Consider the following 19,024-nt stretch of genomic DNA (forward strand, 5'->3'; position numbering starts at 1 on the left):
AGCTTCATGGTAATTTTGTGAACATACTCGTACAAAACCAGTGCATAAATTGAACAAAAATGTTACGCTAAATTATAATATGAACTTCAAGACAGAAGGCTACATTGAATTGGCAGACTTGTAAAACTTCCTTCGGTGGCACTCAAATGTGCGAACAGTAACGTAAATGTGGAAGTTGTGTCAAACAGGGAACATATATCTAGGACACACCTTCTTCTGCCGAACCAAGAACCAAGAAAACAGTTGTAAATTTATATATGTTGAAATATAATCATCTTATTAAATCCTTCACTTACTGCGTGGCTCGCTGCTAATTGTTTTAATATATAAATATGGTGCAGGATCGGTTTTTTCCAGTTTCTTGTAAGATGTCCTTCTGTGCCCTCTAAGTCTTGCTATCAACGACTGGAAGATTCTTTTGCATATTACTTTCGCTCTATAGGGGCGTATACTAGAGTGAACTAAAGTAAAAGAGAATATAAGGGTTCCTCGTTCTTTGCTAAACACAATGAGTCACTAGAAAGAAAAGGCACCTGGTGAATTCTCAGCCCCGCGGGCATTAAAGGGGTAGGTGAGACTTCACTTTGTAATAGTTTTTTCCCAATGGCTTGTAAGTTCGCTGTTACGATAATTATACGTTTTCTTTTCCTTATCACAAGTCTTCCTTGTTTTCCCCATTTTTTTATTTGAAGATTTCTTTTTACATCTATTCATATCAAAATGGTTGAAGAACAAGGGAACCAAGACTTCTGCAGCAAGACTGATAGTTGGGCTAGTTGGTGATATATTATGGGTGGTATATATTTTCACGGCACGAAGAAGAGCGATACAAACAAGCCCTGACTCTTGACTGAGGATTTACTAGGAATTTACAAATTATCTGAACACATAGGATAAACATAAAGAACAAGCATGTTTGTTTGAATTGATTTTTTGTCGCGCCTGAGCAGTTACCAGCGGCGAAAATTGTTATTGACGTCGGTACGGTCCCTCGCTGGCCCCTCGGCGCATGTTCTGTATGTTTATCTTATGTCCTCAGATAATTTGCATATTTCAATAAATCTTCTGCTGAGAGTCAGCGCTTGTTTGTGTGCCTTCTCTTCGTGCAATGAGTTTGTGTGCTGTTACCACCCATAACAAAACTTCTCGTTGGCAAGTGTGCACGCTGAAATGGCTATGCTGTATGTAGTTTCGCCGGCCTCACTCATCATGACATTCGAAGAACAAGATGAAGAAAAGTTATCTTTGGCATGGGCGAATCCTGAATTGGCTATGCTGTATAATACTTTGCCTGCGCCACGCCAAGCTGCAGTAGCATACAACGATGACAGTGTACGAGAGCATACGACAGCGCATTCATTTAATGCGTTCCGCACTGAAAACGAAAGACCCACGCGAAACATGCAGGGCATGTGCCCTACTGAGCTGGAAGATCGTCTTTTCGAGAGCCCTTTGTGAACTCTCTTGGAGCAGCTAACAAGTGCAGTTACATGGCTGCCACAACGTCATGAATTATCCCATTTTTTGTTTAGAAAAATTTATTGCCACAAACGTCAATAACACTCAACAGAACATTTCCTCCTTAGACATACTCTAACGATGATGACAAAACAGACATCATTTACATGAACATGGTTATGAGATGACGTTGAAAGAACATGTACATTCGATGGTTCACACAAACACAACCACAAAAAATACGTCAAGGTAAACAAGAGACACAAATAAAACATAAATATATAAATTTTGCATATTTACATGTTGGCATGCCATTTTTGCCGGCGCATCGGCAGATCAGCCTACCAATACCAGGCCGGCCGAAAGACAAGTTTCAATCGTCCGTCATAGACCGACACAAAAGGGCAAGACCAGTGCCGCAGAGATTCCTCTTCACCGAGGAAGAAGAGCTCCTCCGACAAAGGAGACAGCAGCTCCGAGTACAATCATTCTAGGATCTGGTAGAGCGCGCGGCGGCGGCGGCCCGCTGCAACCGCCTCGCAGCGGTTGCGCCAGAGGCAGAAAAAGTCGGCAGCAATAAGAAGACAAGCGAAGCGGCCTCGCAAACAACGCCCAGAAGAAACGAAGCGATTTACTCTGAGGCAGTGAAATCCGGCATGTACGGCTCTCCAAAAAACGCGAGCAATGACACAATGCCTCCGAAAATGCTGATTTGTTTCCCGAAGGGAGCAGTTCGGACATGTTGCTGACTCGAATATTCTCCACCTTTCGAGGGGGTCGAGAGTGGGAAGCACACCCCATCCCAGGCGCCACATGAATTCCGGAGGTGTCCAGGCAGAAAAGAAGCCGTTAAGGTGCTCCAACACACCCGTCTAGAGCGAGCACGGCGGGCTGGCGGGACCAACGGAAGCAACAGAGCAGCAGTTGTCTCAACTATGTGGTTGTCCAAAACATCTATGCCAGGACAGCTCGACTTGACATGGTGAAAAATTGCAGCAGTTGTTGCATAAAACGCAGGAAGTGTTATTGACTGCGGCCCCCTGTTAAGTTGCACATTAGGCATCAAATGCCGAAGGTAAGTACCCAGAAAGTGATATGCAAGCGTTCATGCGGGAGATTCCTCCCCTTGCACTAGGCGCAAAAGGAAGCGCAGTGCCAGCAGCCGACAGCGTATGGACACTGAAGGGAAAGCAAAGCCTCCTTGAGAACGCTGCTGTCCCAGTGCCGCGCGAGAGACCAACTCAGTGCCGCCTGACCAAAAAAAAAGGAACACAAAGCAGACTGCAGTGATCGCACGATACGTAAAGATGGTTGCACGACGTGAGAAAGGTAGCAATTGCGACCGCAAAATACAGTCTGCGCTAGGTACCTCCGCTCAAGAAGTGGGAAGTCAAAATCCCGTGCATCCTGAATTTTCAGTCTTACTTCTTCGAGAGCGTTTAACCAAACAGATTCGCAAATGCCGTAGTGGTTGTATAAAATACCTAAAATAGGAGGGGAGGTGGCCGGCTGAATGGGAAAACCGGCGCTAAGCCTGGAGTTTGGAGAGCCAATGAAGAAATACCGGGATTTGGAGATGTTCAACGCTGCACCTGAAATGTCGCCATACTGGGAAAATACACGCAGGCTGCGTGAAAGGTTATCTTCATCTGAAAGGTACAAGGTTATATCATCAGCGAAAGCTGTGACTTTCACAACGCCGCTACCAAGAAGCGCAAGACCCCGGACACGTGAATCCGCGTCAAGAGCACGCAAGTATGGCTCAAGGCTGAGGACAAATAGCACAGGAGACAACGGACATCCCCGACGGACCCCACGTGTTATGGAAAAGGCGGCACTTTCCTAGCCATCCAGAACTAGTGTGCTTTTCAGACCAGTGTACGTATTTTTAATCATTTCCACAAACGAATGAGAAAAGCCGAAGGCTGTGAGCACATTAAGGATATATGCGTGCTCTAGTCGGTCAAACGCTTTCTCCTGGTCCAAAGACACAAGGATACCGCGCGCAGATCGCGACAGAGTATAGGCTATGATATCCCGTGTGGTAAATGACAAGCTGTGTATTTCTCGTCCAAGCACTGTTGAAGTCTGGTGATGACCTACCAGGGTGTTCAACAGACCCCTCAAACGTTGAATGGCTACCGCCGCGAATATCTTATAGTCAACGTTGAGGAGCATGATAGGTCTCCAATCTTCGGGATTAACAGAGGAAGCATCACCCTTTGGAATAAGCACAATGCGTTCATCTCGAAAACTTGATGGAAAGGCACCGTCCTCGTAGCATCGCCGGATTTCTGCGGTAAAGGTAGCACCAATCTCACCCCAAAATGTCAAGTAAAACTCAACAGGAAAACCATCTGGCCCTGGGGCCGTTCCACGTTTCATAGATTTCAGTGCCGCCTTTACCTCTTCAGCCGACGGAGGGATGTGCAGGCAATCCGCAGCTTCTTGAGAAATACGGGGCAAACTTCTAAGCACTGGCGGTGTTTCATCACAGTCCGCATGGCCGAACACGACATTGCTTCAAAATTTGCTTTGCCATGAAAACAGATCGATCACGCGTAGGAAGCCACTGCGCAGGTGGTATTTGTGCTGTCATAGAGACAAACGGCTCTGATTGCCCAAAAAACGAATGTGTCGCGTAACGCAGCACCTCGGGATGTGCACATGAGTTGTGTCTACAGCGCCATGCTGCTGCCGCCAGGAACAAAGCAGCAGTCAAGCGTTCAAAGCGTTCACGCAGTTCACGCTGCCACGCTCGCATCAGAGGAGAAGGCGTCTCGGCGCGCAAAGCAATGCGTAACTTCATCGCAGTATCAGCAAGCTCTTCAGAAACGCATCGACGAAGCGAACGCCCCTCTACTGCGCAGCGCAGGCGCCACTGTGCTTTAAGCGCATCCCAATCTTCAGGACCAGACGCCGTGAGTGACACAGGTATTGCGCGTGACAAATCTGATCTTCAGCGCGCGTCCTGCAGGACGCGAACATCAAGACGCCATGGCTTTTCCGAAAAAGAAAACGGAACTTCGAGCTTCAAGACAATAGGTCGATGATCAGATACGTACACAGGAGAAGGTGGGAAGGACGGAACGCATAAATCGGAGACAAACGCCTCTAAGGCTCGTGGGATATAAGCCCGGTCGAGCCTGCTGGAGGATCGTCCACGTCGCCATGTCCAAACAAAGGTATTTCCGTGCACTACAGTGTGCGCGTCTAGTAATCAAAAGTGGTGGACAAGGCGAAGCAGTTCGCGTAAATTCCAAGCAGACCGGCCCCAGCCAAGACCTTGTACATCGGTTTGCGTATTTATAACGCAGTTGAAGTCGCCAACTAGAATGACATCACGACCGTCAAGAAAAAACACAACCAGGTCTCTAAAAAAGTCATTAGACTGTCCAGCTTGCGCTGGCCCATACACACACAGCTTCCTTAATCTGAAAGAAAAGTAGCTACAGTCTAAAGCCGAAACTCTGCCCACGCCATCGTAAAAAGCATGATGATCCCGTAATAGAGGTCGATTAAAAATAATAATACCTACTCCCGTAAAACGAGATGTAGCGAAAGAGAAATAACAATCTAGGTTGAACTTTCGTTTAAAAGCAAGCACGTCGGATAGCGAGAAGAAATTTGTTTCTTGGAGGCACAAAGCATCACAATTTGCAGCGCGGGCGACACTAATCACTTCAGCCTGCTTTGCCGGACTGCGAAAACCCTGAACGTTCAATGAAATAATATGCAGTGTAGTAGCCATAATGAAAAGTAAAGGCTAACCTGGACGCATAGTTCTTGACGGTGTCCTGAAAAGTGTCCAGGGGACACTTGTTCAACCAAATTACAACGCACTGTTCGACCCTCCAGAAAAGGGCCGAGGTTTTTTGGGCCGCTGGGATTTACCACGGCCATCACTGCGTTCATCGGAGCAAGAGCTGGAAGTGTGCCCTCGCTTTGTTTCACGTGGAGCTCCCATTTCGACGTCAAAATCGGCAAGGCTAGACAGTCCGATGCTACTATCCAGTCCCAGACTGAAGCCGTCTTCCGAAGACGTGTCCTGAGGAGGTAGGGACTGAGCCGCCGGCAAGCTTGGATCCACATTCTTGATGCTGGCAGCACTGTCCGCGTCTCGGCCGGCCGGTGTAGGCACCCTTTGTGTGGGCGATTTTTTAAGTGTACGACGCGATGTCGAAATGGTCGGAGCGGCCGCAACAGAAGAGTCTGTGGTATTTTTGCCACTGTTTTCCGAAATGACAGGGCTCGTAGGGTCAACTCCAACAGCAGCAGCCTGAGAACTGGGGTCATTTGCGCACTGAACATCAAGTGGCGTCAGAGAAGAGACGCCAATGCCTTTTTCAGGGCAGTGCGTTGCGTCTTTCGAAGCGCACGGTTCCAGCACCAGCGGGGAGGCCGACGCGCCAAGCGTCGCATCAACAATCGCGCTTTCGTTGTGCGCTTCGTTTGAAGGAACTTGTAGGGGTGAGGCGAGCACAGCGTCGGTGACCTCCTCTGCGTCCCACGAGTCGGTAGTTGGTTCTGTTGCCGGTGTCAGTGGTGGAAAAGCACCAGCGGCAGCGTCTGAGTAAGAGCGGCGGACAGGGCAAACCACAGTTGGGTGGCCATCCCCGCAGCGTGAACATGGGCGGTCACATCCTTCACTAATGTGACCGTGCACACCGCAGCGACCACAATGCGGTGTTGTGCACTGGGCTCGTAGATGGTCCCCCGAGCCGCATCTTCGACATACACGCTGGAGACCACGGTAGTCAAACGTAGCACGGTGACTGAAGATGCGCAGGTAGTTCAGCACAGAATTAGCGGCGTTCATCTCCATTCGAACATACCGTATTCCAGCGAGTACGCCGCGTCGCCCGCTCATCGAACCACTGGTGACAGTGAGTACATTGCCATATGGGGATAACGCTTGGACGAGAGCTTCGTTTGAGACGAATGATGGCAGGAACAGGCAGGTGACGTTGGTCACTTGTGGGCCAACGGGAACGACTTGAACACGCTCGCCGCCAATCACCAGGCAGCCAGCATTGATGATTATAGACATGGAGGCCATGCCCTTCACGGTGACTTGGAAGTTTCGAGCTCCCTGATGCTGCACGCAGTATACCTCTGAGACGCCGACTATTGAGGCCGTCGCATCAACGACGGTCTCGGCACTAGTCCCCGTAGGGACAACAACGTCGAAGACAAGCGCCTTCGAAGGCGTCCAAGACGCGACGGGCACCATGACTCGTACTGACGGATGCCCCTGACGTAGAACGATCAGGGACGTCCTTAGCACATGCAAACCGAAGTCAGCAGCCGACGTGAAGCTGCTTATAGCGGCACCCGTTCGTTCCTCGTAGCCATAGTAGTAGTGTGTAACAAATATTACATATTGACCTCCAAGGTGGTGCCGGAGAGAGATTTCTTCTGTGCGTTGTTGAACAATAAAAGATAGCGCTGACTGAACATGCCATTGGCTGCTAAGGGGGAATGAGAGACAGAAGAATTCGGCTTTTAGTTAACGCGTACGCTGCGAAATATTGTTGTTCAACAACGCACAGAAGACAAGAAAAGGTTGCTACGTTATACTCGCTGGGCGTAACCTCCTGGGTTTTAAAACGGTTTTAGCGAGCGTTGGGCCGCAGTGCCATGAATACAGTGAACTAGTATATACCATGAACTCGTGGTGATTAAAGGTGGGAAGTAGACGCGAGGTGCAAGCCGTAAGAAAGTGTGCGTGTGCCTCCTCTCGTTAAGTTCTTGGAATGTCCGCTGGATGGCGATGCTTCTGTATGAGGAATATATGATGAAAAGATGCGAGATGGTGGTACTTGGAGTGTTAAAAAGGTGGACGAACGGACACACAGAGAGATGCATGGACGGACGACGGAACGCTGCACGGATGTATGGACGCATGAACGGATGCAGGAGCGGATGCATGGACTAAAGCAGGGACGGAGGCATAGATGAACGTCTCGACGCACGAACAGACGCACAAATAGGCGGATGGACGCACGGGCGGCCATACAGACGCACGCATGGACGGACGGAAGCAAGAACGAATGGACGGACGGATGCTTCGCCCCACTATGCATTATTCACTCCGTGGACATGCTGCCATTTTTTTGTCTAAATACGATATGCCTATATTGGTTATTCTGTCTCCAAGTGAGTTACCCGCGACACATCTGTGCGGCCTTATAGTGTATACACATTAGTGATGGTGCAGCTGATGATAATGAGAATATGTCTGAATGCATTTATTTGGTTAAGGGTATGCAGGTCGTAAAGTCATAGTCGTCATTAGAGAGTACCAAATTTTTTAGGGGAATAAATGAAGAAAAATCGTAAATTTGCAGAAAATGGTCTGCACAACATTCGAGGTTTTTTTCCTCCAAGGATGAAGTTTAAAGTTGCTCATGCTTCACATAAAGAAACATTTTTTACGAAGTGCTCTAAACGAAAACATATGCTCTCATCTAATTTTTACCCATGAAGTAGCTAAACATAGTCAAGCTACTTACGTACTTGGTGTCGAAAATTAAGTTTTGTGGTTTCCTATAATTCAGTAAACAGAAATACGTGAAAGAAATATTTGCAGAAATGATCCAGGGGGGCACAAAGTAAGACAATGATTATCCCAATCAGCTACCCAATATTCTAGGTTAAGATGAATAACTCTTGAGTGACTATAATATGCGTGCACATTCCTATTAAAAAGTTTGAGAATGGTTACGGCGATAGGCTTCGGATCATGCATGCTCGTATTCGAATTTTGTCTCTATAAAAAACTACTGTTACTAAAAATTTATTTCTTTCACTGTTTTTTCATTAATAATCTCTCTCTACTAGTGATCTTACCCATCATGGTTATTGAAACTCATGCGACAAAAATCGCCGCACTTATTCTGGGAGTGAAGCCCAAGACGAAGAGGACGAAAATGGAGAAGAGGACGCGACGAGCGCGTGCTCCTTCATGATGAGCATAACTTTCATGTACCACCTCTTAATTTCTACCTTAACAGGTCTAGTCTGGTTCTATCACTTCTGTGCTCAAGCTGTAATGAACCGGAAAATATGGACCATTTACTTCTCCCATGCCACTGTTTTAAAAATCAAATAAAAAATTTTCTCAAAATTTAATAAAAAAACTAGGAATATCAGTTACTGCTCCTAATACTTTGTCCTTTGGGGCTGCCTCGTTACGACTCAGCGACAGGAACGTCTGCGGGCCTCTCTGCGAATTCCTGTGTAACACAAGAAGATAACCTCGCTGAGCCATTGGTCAGCTCTAAAAACGTTTACTAGCCAATCTGACATTTATATTTACCCATTACAACGTAATGCAGTAACCTTCAGAAAAATTTCATATAACGATTACTCCCAAGCTATTCAAAAGATTTTATTATTTCTTTTTTTCACAATTTTTTTACATTGTGTCAAAATAATCCCCCCCAAGTCAAAACAGAGTAATCCTATTTCCGTTGCCTAGATGATCTTAAGATATTGAGTTATATTAACCACCGGCGTCTTGGCCAATCCACCTTAGTGGGTGAGAGCCACGAAAAAAGAATCAAGCAAGCAAGCAAGCAAACGTCTATGTTGCTCTGGATAAACAATCTATCGACTCAAACATCTCCGCTGTTCGCAGAGTAACCATTATAAAATTTGCTCATGCATTTGACCTGCTGTAGGACTGAACGACTCACGCAACAGCTGCGGGACAGCAGGGACGAGCTTTGCGAGAGTGCCCCGTGGCTTGCATGCGTAATCGTCCAAACCGCAATTGAAATTTTTAGGCAGCTCTCTTACTGCATGTAATTGCTAGAAGAGTTCTTCCACATGAAATTATGCAGAACGTGACTGCCTCCAGCTTTTCAGTATTAGCATGCATGCTCGCTTACTGCAGTCCCCAAAGAGTTAATTATTCGCTATTTTCTATTGGGCGGCTGAAAACGATAGGTACACCGTTAATACACGGGTACTCTTTATCGCACTCGGGGTCGATCCAGATTGTATTTCGAATTGCGATCAACCATGATTGCTGCTACATGGTCCAAAATAATCCTGATCAAGTATATTGCAGACGTTGGTCAAATCGACGTCAGGGAGTTAAATATCGATGCGCAGATCGCTATCGAGCCTGATCGCAATTTAAAGTGACCGGTTAGCAAACGCTGTTTCGCACTAACCCGAATGCGGATCGGACATAGTAGCGCCTAAAGGAGCCGTGTTGCGATGTTAATTATTGACGCACTCTTTGTCCACTGGATACATATGCTATCTTCAAAGCTCGTTTTCAAGAACCTCTCAGTGCTAAACTTTATTAATAAAGTCATAAAGCTTAATTTCAGAACGCCTCGTATAGTATCACTTGCTGTGGTGTGTTTCATTTATAACGACCAGGAACGGATATTAATATTCATACATGGAGTACAAATACAAAAAAGATGGCCTCTTGACTACATGAATAACGACCGTTCAATGAAATGAATTCTCGTCAAGCCAAAAGAGAGACTGAAAGAGAGGCGGAGAAATATACCAGAAATAAATAAAGACAACATTTATAAGAACTAAAATTAAAATTACTTATAGAGGAAAACCTACTACTAAGGCAGCCGCCGCCAAGAAAGCATGCGAGGCAATCAGCAAAACTAGATAGGGACCTAAGCGAGAAAGAATGCTCTTCCGAGTTCAATATTCACCTGAGCCAAAGGCTGTTTAGAGGGCCCATGTGGTGACAGAAGGGCTTGTCTTTTCTGCCCTGACGTGGAAGCATCCAGCATCACTCTTGGACTGATCCTAGAGACCTAATAAAGTCCTTCGTGTCATACCAAGCACTCCTAGCTGACGCCTAAACGTGGGAATCGCGCCACAAAGGCCGTCAGATTCTCACAATAAAATATCTTCCTCCTCCTGAGGCAGTGTTGCGTGAACCCGCACTGCGTGAAAATTATTAAGATTTGTAGCATAGCAGACTAACCAAGATTATCGAATCGCGCACCTCCAATATCCTTACCCTAAGAAACCACAGGTACGAACACATTGGAGTACTAAGTGCTGATTCAATGATTGATTTATATATGGGGTTTAACATCCCAGAACCACCACATGAGTAAGAGAGACACCGCAGTGAAGGCGTCCGGAAATTGCGACGACGTTAGGTTCTTTACCGTGCACCCGAATTTGAGCACACGGACCTACAGCACTTTCGCCTCCTCCAAAAATGCAGCCGCCACCGCCGCGATTCGATCCCGCGAACTGCGGGTAAGAAGACGAGTGCCTTAGCCAGTAGACCAAAGCGGCGGGGCAGTAAGAAGTGCGGACTTAAAGCCACTATCTTTATTCTATGTCACCGTGAGTCACCAGTGCGATCTAATGTCAGATGTGTACTAATATTCTCCAGCTAAAGGTAAAGGCATTCACCGAACTCAGACTTTAGATATGTGTGCACGTTGGAATGCGTGCCTGAGTGTATCCGGCTGTATGTATATTAATGCATGAGTCTGTAACAGGGTTGTTTATTCAGGGGTGTGTCTGAGAGTGAGCGTGTGTATCTCTAAAAATTTGTGAGGGTCACTCTAAGGGTTAGCGACGGTAAATTATCGTATAAGAACGTATGTGCTCGAAAGATCGTCTGTGTCTGTCGTCTACTAACCTATTAACAAGAAAGCCATAAAATACCTCATCAAACACGAAAATCGACCATTGGCATCGGCAGCGTCCACTCGAGTGATGCAAAAGCACATCACGTTGTGATACTGCTGCATGACGTCACCGATCGCCAAATTTGTGACGCCATTAGATGGCGTCATCAGCTGACATCATCGTTGGATGGGTTGATTGCCGACGTTGTGCAAAACTATGAGATGAAGGAGAAAACTTACAATGCCTCGAATTCTTGACTTTAGGTGCAGAAAGTTTTGTGTTTAGGAAAAATTTATTTACAGTAAGTACAGAACACAAAAGCTTCGTAACATTTTTTTAACAGGGCACATACACTTCGGCACGTCTATGTATCACGACGAACATCTCTACGTTGCAGTGAAGACATTTGCTCTAATATCCATGACAATGTTGGCATACATATAAACAAGCACTCAATGCGATATCATGGTACAATGGCATAACGATAAAATAGATGCATTAAACACAATTTTGTAGAAAGTTTTTGCAAGAGAAAGGAGTCAGATAAACACAATCGACATTTATTTCATTTATTTTAATTTTTATTCGTGCTTTTTACTTCTCTCTTTGAACTTCGGAATCGGTTCTTCTTTCAGTTTTTTTATACGTGCTTCCGCGCTTCGAGTTGCGGTTCCCTCCGCCTAGTGTTAATATCCGTACGTAATATCATCTTCAAGGCGTATTACTATCTGCATTTAATATCAGCAGCAAGAAGACCTCTTCTTCGCGCGATGCGCTCAATATGCTACAGCTTGATTTGCCGTTTGTGCTTTTCATTGTGCCAAACGACGACAATAAACGATCCCCGCCCACGGCAGCACATGACAGCCAGGACTCCTAAAGTGCTCTGCACTAAAAAATGCGTTTACTTTTGAGTCCTCTGAGACAAATGCATGACAGACCCGGCGAGTTTTTTCTATGTTTAAATAACTGCAATATGCACAGCTCTGGCTCTTATTGTCCGAACTGTGTAACTGTAGCATAAGCAGCTTTTAGGCTCGGTGTTTATGCAATACTAAGAGGAAAGTCCCCAGTGTCTCTACGGATTGTCTCATTGAAATGCACGCAGTGCAGTAACAAAGCCCACGTGATATTAAAACACCAAGATAAATATCACCATTTGGGTCCGGCATTCGAACATAGGTAGGCCTGTATTCAATCACACAGTAGCGTCGATGGCCGAAATCACTTTCGAACAGGAGCCTATAAAGTCGTTTCGTTAAGAGTCGCGTTAACACGTCACTCCTGCCTGTTGTGACTTCCGACACGTGACTCTTATTCTATTAATATGACTCCTTGGAGTCCGGTTAATAGACATTGCAATGTTGCGTGGCAAAAACATAGCATCGCACCTCGTGTGAAATCATATAAATTGCGTAACAAAGCGGCCCACTCATCATAAATGGCTGAGCTAAAAAAAACAATGTCAAAACGTGAGCAATAGCATTAACAACGAGTGCTGCTACAAGCGTGGGCGCTCAAACGTGATGAAGATGAAGAAAATAATGACGATTATAAACTACAAACCCGAACATGTTCGGCTTTATTTGACTTACGTGTATAAATAAGGTGCTATGCCAATTTTTTCAGCAATAAGTTAGAGCAACAAACTATCAATGTCCCATTTCCTTTTCTAATGCCCCTTTGTTGCAGTACTATAGATGCTATTTATCTAATTCTGATTGTGTGAAGAGTTCACCAATCTCTTTGATTAACACTTGCTTTCTTTATATGTTAAATAAGTGTCTGATGCGCGGTACAAAACGTGGAGTTTGGAAAACCCGATTATTTTTTCACACCTCTTGAGGTGGTCTGTTCTGGCATTTAAAACATTGACGATTTTTTTCCTAATTCTCAAGCCATATACAAAAAGCTCAAGATCAATGGTGTAGTTTAGACACTGGGTGCTACGAGTGAACAGATCCTGCAAAAATAAAAAAAATACCCTGAATAGATATAGTGAACAAAGTAAGAGTACTTTCCGCGCTGCTTACTTTTCTGAATAGAACAGTCTACGGTCCTGCCAAACACTGTTGCATGGTCTATTTTGAGTAAGCTACCATTTTGTAGCATATAATTCGTAGTCCAAGAAACATAGAAAGTGGTGTAACAAATTTATGTGACAACGTTCTCGCAGCCCCTTCATTTGCTTTTTCGCACTGATTCACGCGCATGTTTGAAGCAGGAAAAAAAAGCATAGTGACTTACGTCCACAACGAATCGAAGTGGAACTTCTGTCTTTTTTTTCTTAAGGTAGACGGCTCCTGACGGTTTCAATATATGTCTCCGTCGAAGTGCCTACATCATTGCAACTCTCTGAGCACGAACCCCCTCACACCTTTGCAATCGCTCCTTAGCTCGTATTTGCGGCCTAGTTTTTTTTTTGTTGTTGTTCAGTCATTTTTGTCTATGTTAGCGAGGAGGTGAACGAACAAAATTAACATATGTCTGAGCTTTGCTGCTATTACTTATAGCTAAACTAGTTCTAAAGATAAAAGCAAAAACAAAGAAGACACGCTGATTTGCACAGTTTTGTCTGCATAAGACGTGAAGCGAGCCCTTAACCGGATACCTGGCTCACACTCTGCGTGACGTTAAAATGATATTCTGGTTCAATTAGTATTATGTTAGCGTTCCTTCTCCTTGCGTCACCCCCTTTCACACATTCCTTCCCTTTTCGCTTTCACTACTGTGGACGCTGGGTATAAAAATGGTGGGAGCCGATGCAACTTCAGCAGTCCTTGGTTTGCCAGTGGTACTACTGCAACAGCCATGGTAAGCCCATTTCGTTCACATTATTCGGCCCGCCGTTGGTTTTAGAGGATTTAGACAGCTTCATTTTAGGGCTCACTTGTAGCTTGCGCAGTGTCCTAAGTCGTACTTTTCATTGTCGATTCAACGAGGAAAGCTGCATTTCTGTTTCGATCTTTGAGTGACCAAAAATTATACGTTGTATCGTTACGTCTACTAAGAATGAATGATTTATGGCCTAACGAATTTCCGAAACACTACGAATTCGAATGTAAAACTATATATTTAAATGATTATGTGACCATCCAACCAATTAATTGCCGCAGTTGATCAGATGATTGATTGATTGATATGTAGGGTTTAACGTCCCAAAACTCCCGTATGATTATGAGAGACGCTTTAGTGGAGGGCTCCGGAAATTTCGACCACCTGGGGTTTTTCAACGTGCACCCAAATCTGACCACACGGGCCTTAAAACATTTCCGCCTCCAACAGATATGCAGCCGCCACGGCCGTGTTTCGAACCCGCGACAGTTGATCAGATGAAATCAGACGCTGGATGAGTGGAAAAATCCTCGAAGAAAAGGTCTCTTTGTCGAAAAGTTCACTTTAGCGAGACACCCTTTTGAAGTATTTTCATCCATACAGTGGCGAAAAAGTTTTAATAGCTGTGATACACAACACCTCGAAAGTTGCAGTAGGTCTAATTATCAAGTGAAAGCGCTTTGAGAAGGCAATGCTAAACCTTCATAGCACCCGATTTCGGCATTTTCTTTTCTACTTCATTATTCTAATTGAGCAAAGCTACTTGTAATTTTTTTCTGACTAAAAGAATAATAGAAAACAAGCATAAAGTGTATAAAGTTTTAATTATCAACAGCAATGTTCAAACACTGCAAATTGTTTTGCGAGAAATTTCCAATTCTGCCAACTTCTTCCACACTCCTACAGGACAACTTCACCAGAATATAGGGGGAAAGGGGTTCCGTGATTAAAAAGGCTACGAATTTCTGCAGCACCAATCTGTTTGGTGCTGCAGAAAAAAATGCTAAAAGATCGATATAGCAGCACCAATCTGTTTGGTGCAGCCCGTAAAAATGCTAAAAGATCGATATAGATCACAGTATAAAATGGCTCTATATTGTAATTCCATACATTTCTGGTAGTTCCGTGTCTGCGTCGTCCTGGCCTTGGCCTCCAGTGCTCTTGCTGGGTTCCTCAACGGTGGCCACAGCCTCGCCGGTAGTGTTGGTCTGAGCAGCTATGGTCTTAGCCACGGAATCGGCTACTCTGGCCTCACCGGCTTTGGTCTCGGCCACGGACTTGCCTATGGACCAGCCGCCAGCTACTCTGTTGCCTCTCCTGCTGTTTCCGGTGCCATCTCCACTTACCAGGCTGCTCCAGCCGTGACCGCTGTTCAAGCTGCCCCAGCTGTCACCGCTGTTCACGCGGCTCCGTCTGTCGCTACTTACGCCGCGGCCCCAGTCGCCACGGTTGCCGCTGCACCCGCCGTGTCTCGCGTGACCTACCAGTCAGCTCCAGCTGTCACTACCTATGCTGCCCCAGCTGTTTCCCGCGTTACCTACCAGTCAGCTCCAGCAGTCGCTACCTATGCTGCCCCAGCTGTTTCTCGCGTCACATACCAGGCTGCCCCTGCTGTGACTAAGGTTTACCAGTCCGCCCCAGTTGTGGCTGCTGCCCCAGCTGTTTCCACCACCTACCATGCTGCCCCAGCTGTCGCCACCGTCGCTGCTGCTCCAGCCGTCTCCCGCATCACCACCTACCAGTCGGCTCCAGCGGTCGCTACCTATGCTGCCCCAGCCGTCTCCCGCGTCACCTATCAGGCTGCCCCAGCTGTGTCTACCACCTACCACGCTGCCCCAGCCGTTTCCCGCGTCGCCTACCAGGCTGCCCCAGCTGTCACTACCTACAGTGCTCCAGCTGTCACCAAGGTCTTCCAGTCCGCTCCAGTCGCCGCTGCCGCCCCAGCCGTCACTAGCTACGCTGCTGCTCCAGCTGTGTCCCACGTGACCACTTACCAGTCCGCCCCAGTTGTTTCTGCTGCCCCAGCTGTGGCCACCGTCGCCCACGCTGCCCCAGTCGCCACCGCTGTTGCCGCTCCAGTGGCCACCTACGCTGCTGCTCCAGCTGTAGCTACCATTCACGCCGCCCCAGCTGTTGCCACTTCTACCCTTCACCATGCTCCAGCTGTGGCCACCATAGCTCACGCTTCCCCATCTTTCGCTGCCTACAATGCTGCCCCAGTCTACGGCTATGGTATTGGAAGCCTCGGCTACGGTGCTGGCCACTATGGTCTCGGCCACGGCATTGGTGTCTACGGCCTGAACTATGGCTACGGTCTTGGCACTCCATTCGACTACACCACCCTGCTTCGCAGGAAGAAGTGTAAGTTCAGGGAACTGGATAAAATTATGAGTGTAACAATTATTGGCCCCAAAGTTGCCTTCTTATGTGTATTATTTTCTCTTTTCAGAAATCGTCGTCATCTTCAGAGGACATGGCGCATCGAAAGTAAGACGAAGATGGCCGTGAGCTTATTCTCTGCAGTCCACATTGTTAAAAATTATTTCCCAATAAATGGTCCCTGTGATACGATTATTGTTGTGTTAGTGATGTTTCTTTCGTTCAAAAAAATGACCTACTAGTACACCGTGGCCTACAGTCTAGAAACTTATTGATATTCGGGAAGTTATATTAGCCAAGTACAACGTGAGTGGAAGATTCTGCCTGATGCAAAATCAGCCACACAAGACATTTTTTCTTGCTGAAGCTATTGCTCAATATTGTGCAATAGCTTTGAAAATCACCGCCGAATTTGTCCGAGTACAAAAAGTGGCCACTCCACTAGAGTTCAGTAGGTTTCCGGATATTGTTGCTTTCTGGGAAATGAGCGAGCCGATAGTAAAGCAATACACACTGCATACAGTGACTTCATTGACGGAAAAAAATGTGGCTGATGCCTTTTTGTAGAAATCGGTAAAACACGAAAGTGAAAATTGTCTTCACATGTGTAGTTGAGTGTTTATATCGGATTCTTTTGCCACAAGGCTTGAGGAATAAATGCTACAGAACAAATTGCAAAGTCAAACGAAGAACGGTAAGCGGCAGCAGCTCAGAGCTTCCTGGGCGTACCTCAAGAAGAAAGCATGCACGAAATTAACATTTACAGTACGAGCGCGAACTATCAGCTGTCATCGCTAGACTCTTCAGAGCGCTGTGTAAGAAATGTGCACAAAACAAGCACACAAGTACACACAAGTCTAGCACAAACACCTGTCACAATTCTGATTTCTTCGTGTGTGAGCAGCGTGCTCCTTTTGTAATTTAAGCCATGGCAGCTAGCATTGACACTTTTGTGCGCTCTAAAAACACTAGTCTGATAAGCGTGTGCGCAGTATATACCATGCTTCGTAGAGGCGGTGCCCTCCGAAACAGAAGAGGCGACGACGAGTGGGCGCCACGCGCGCTCGTCACGTCATTTCGCTACTGATGACGAAAACGTGCTGAATGTACAGAGCTCAGACGACTGCTGAATGGTATAAGGTGTATATAGATGACTTGGCGTTAGCGCTTCTGAAGGCATGCTCCCTGTGGCGTAGTGTTTAGCCCGCGAGGTCGCTGGTTCGACGCCCCGCGACAGAGCGTTTGTATATCGTTTTTTTAATGTGTTGAATACACTATACAACATGATATTCGTTGCAGAAATACGTCAGCCGAGCCGTGGTGTACCCCCGGCTTAAAACACGTTAACATTAAATTGCGGTATTCAAGGAACCACAAACTCATCGTTCCGATCACTGATGCGCCAAGTGCACAGCAACGTGATGGTTTTAACAAAGTCACCGGAACAAGCGTGTGCGAAAAACATACCTTGATATAACTTTTCGTTTCCCAGCTAAAATCAACCGAATGTACTCCTGTGCGATCTCCTTCAGCCGACTCACCTAGGGGTTGTCCACACTCAGCATTACGCACCCATAAGCTGCCGTTCAAACTGCCTGAAATGTGAATGCTGCCAAGTGCACGAAACAATAGCTCATCTGTTTCACGACTGCCCAGTTTACGTAACACAACGAAAGACGCCAGCTTCAACGCTACCGGGCATCGGAGTAGAAAGAGTTAGTGAAAGTTTCATTTTGTCAGCACTGTCCGACCAGACAATGTGAAAAAAACTGCTGCAAGGACTGTTTTAGATTTTTTTCAGGGTAGGGTTGCCGCTGGCTTTCGAGTCAGTGTCGCCAAATGACTAGCAGACAGAAGACGAAATTCGCCATTCTTCTTCAAGTTACGTCTGAAAAGTCGCCACAATGAATTTATGTCGCACGCCTAGTAATAAAAATTACAAAATATGTGCACTCCCATGGAATACAGTAGCATCTGTAACCGTTAAAGTATGCTCACGTTTCTCAGTGGTAGTCAGATTGCCCGATTCACTAAGGGAGAGCCTGATGCACCCGGTTTTCCATCTGGCTGTCAGATTGGTTTGGTGGCGCCAAAGTTACAACCCGTTACCAATGAAGCACTCGTCGTTTTCCTCTATCGCAGTCCACTCATTTTAAAAGTGAAAATGCGTATACCTCGAGTGAAAAGTGCAAAGGCGTTGTTCATAGACAGCTTTACGTCACTATATCAGTTAAAAAGTTTTTTCAAGGTAACACGACAGAAGTAATAAAGTAACAAATCATTGTGATTCCTATAGATTTTCAATGTGAATTACCATCTTACTGAGTGCCACAGCCTATTTTTTATATGCGCGTATATCTAAAGGTGTCAATACGATGCGTAAAGGGCATAAAAAAAGGAATGTGCAGGCAATGTAAAACGTTATATCCCAATTGTTTTTATTGCAGACGCTCACCGAGAAGAGTATAAACTTCTTAAGTACACATTTTTTATTGCAGTCATGCTACGTATCCGCCTATTGGTTCGTCATAACTATCTCTTGTAAGAATATCCCTATGAACGTGACCTGGGTCCCGATGACCTTCTTGGGTCTCACAGAAGGTATGCTACTGGTAAATTCTGGAAGCTCTGGGATCGCTCGTCGTCATTTGGCGGAATACTTCCCGTAAAACAACGAGGTTTGCCAACGTATTTTTCTGCATACAAAAGCCAC

At 46.0% G+C, this 19,024-nt stretch overlaps 1 protein-coding gene across 1 annotated transcript; it reads left to right on the forward strand.

Moving 5' to 3' along the window:
- Positions 1 to 13,801: 13,801 nt before the first annotated feature.
- On the forward strand, positions 13,802 to 16,506 carry LOC119172506 (uncharacterized). Its single transcript, XM_037423647.2, has 3 exons — positions 13,802 to 13,911; positions 15,054 to 16,293; positions 16,382 to 16,506. Coding segments are annotated over exons 1-3 (1,245 nt in total). The 5' UTR covers positions 13,802 to 13,908; the 3' UTR covers positions 16,384 to 16,506.
- The last annotated feature ends 2,518 nt before the right edge of the window (positions 16,507 to 19,024 follow it).

Source organism: Rhipicephalus microplus, chromosome 3 (assembly GCF_043290135.1).
Source record: "Rhipicephalus microplus isolate Deutch F79 chromosome 3, USDA_Rmic, whole genome shotgun sequence".
NCBI classification, from domain to species: Eukaryota; Metazoa; Arthropoda; class Arachnida; order Ixodida; family Ixodidae; genus Rhipicephalus; species Rhipicephalus microplus.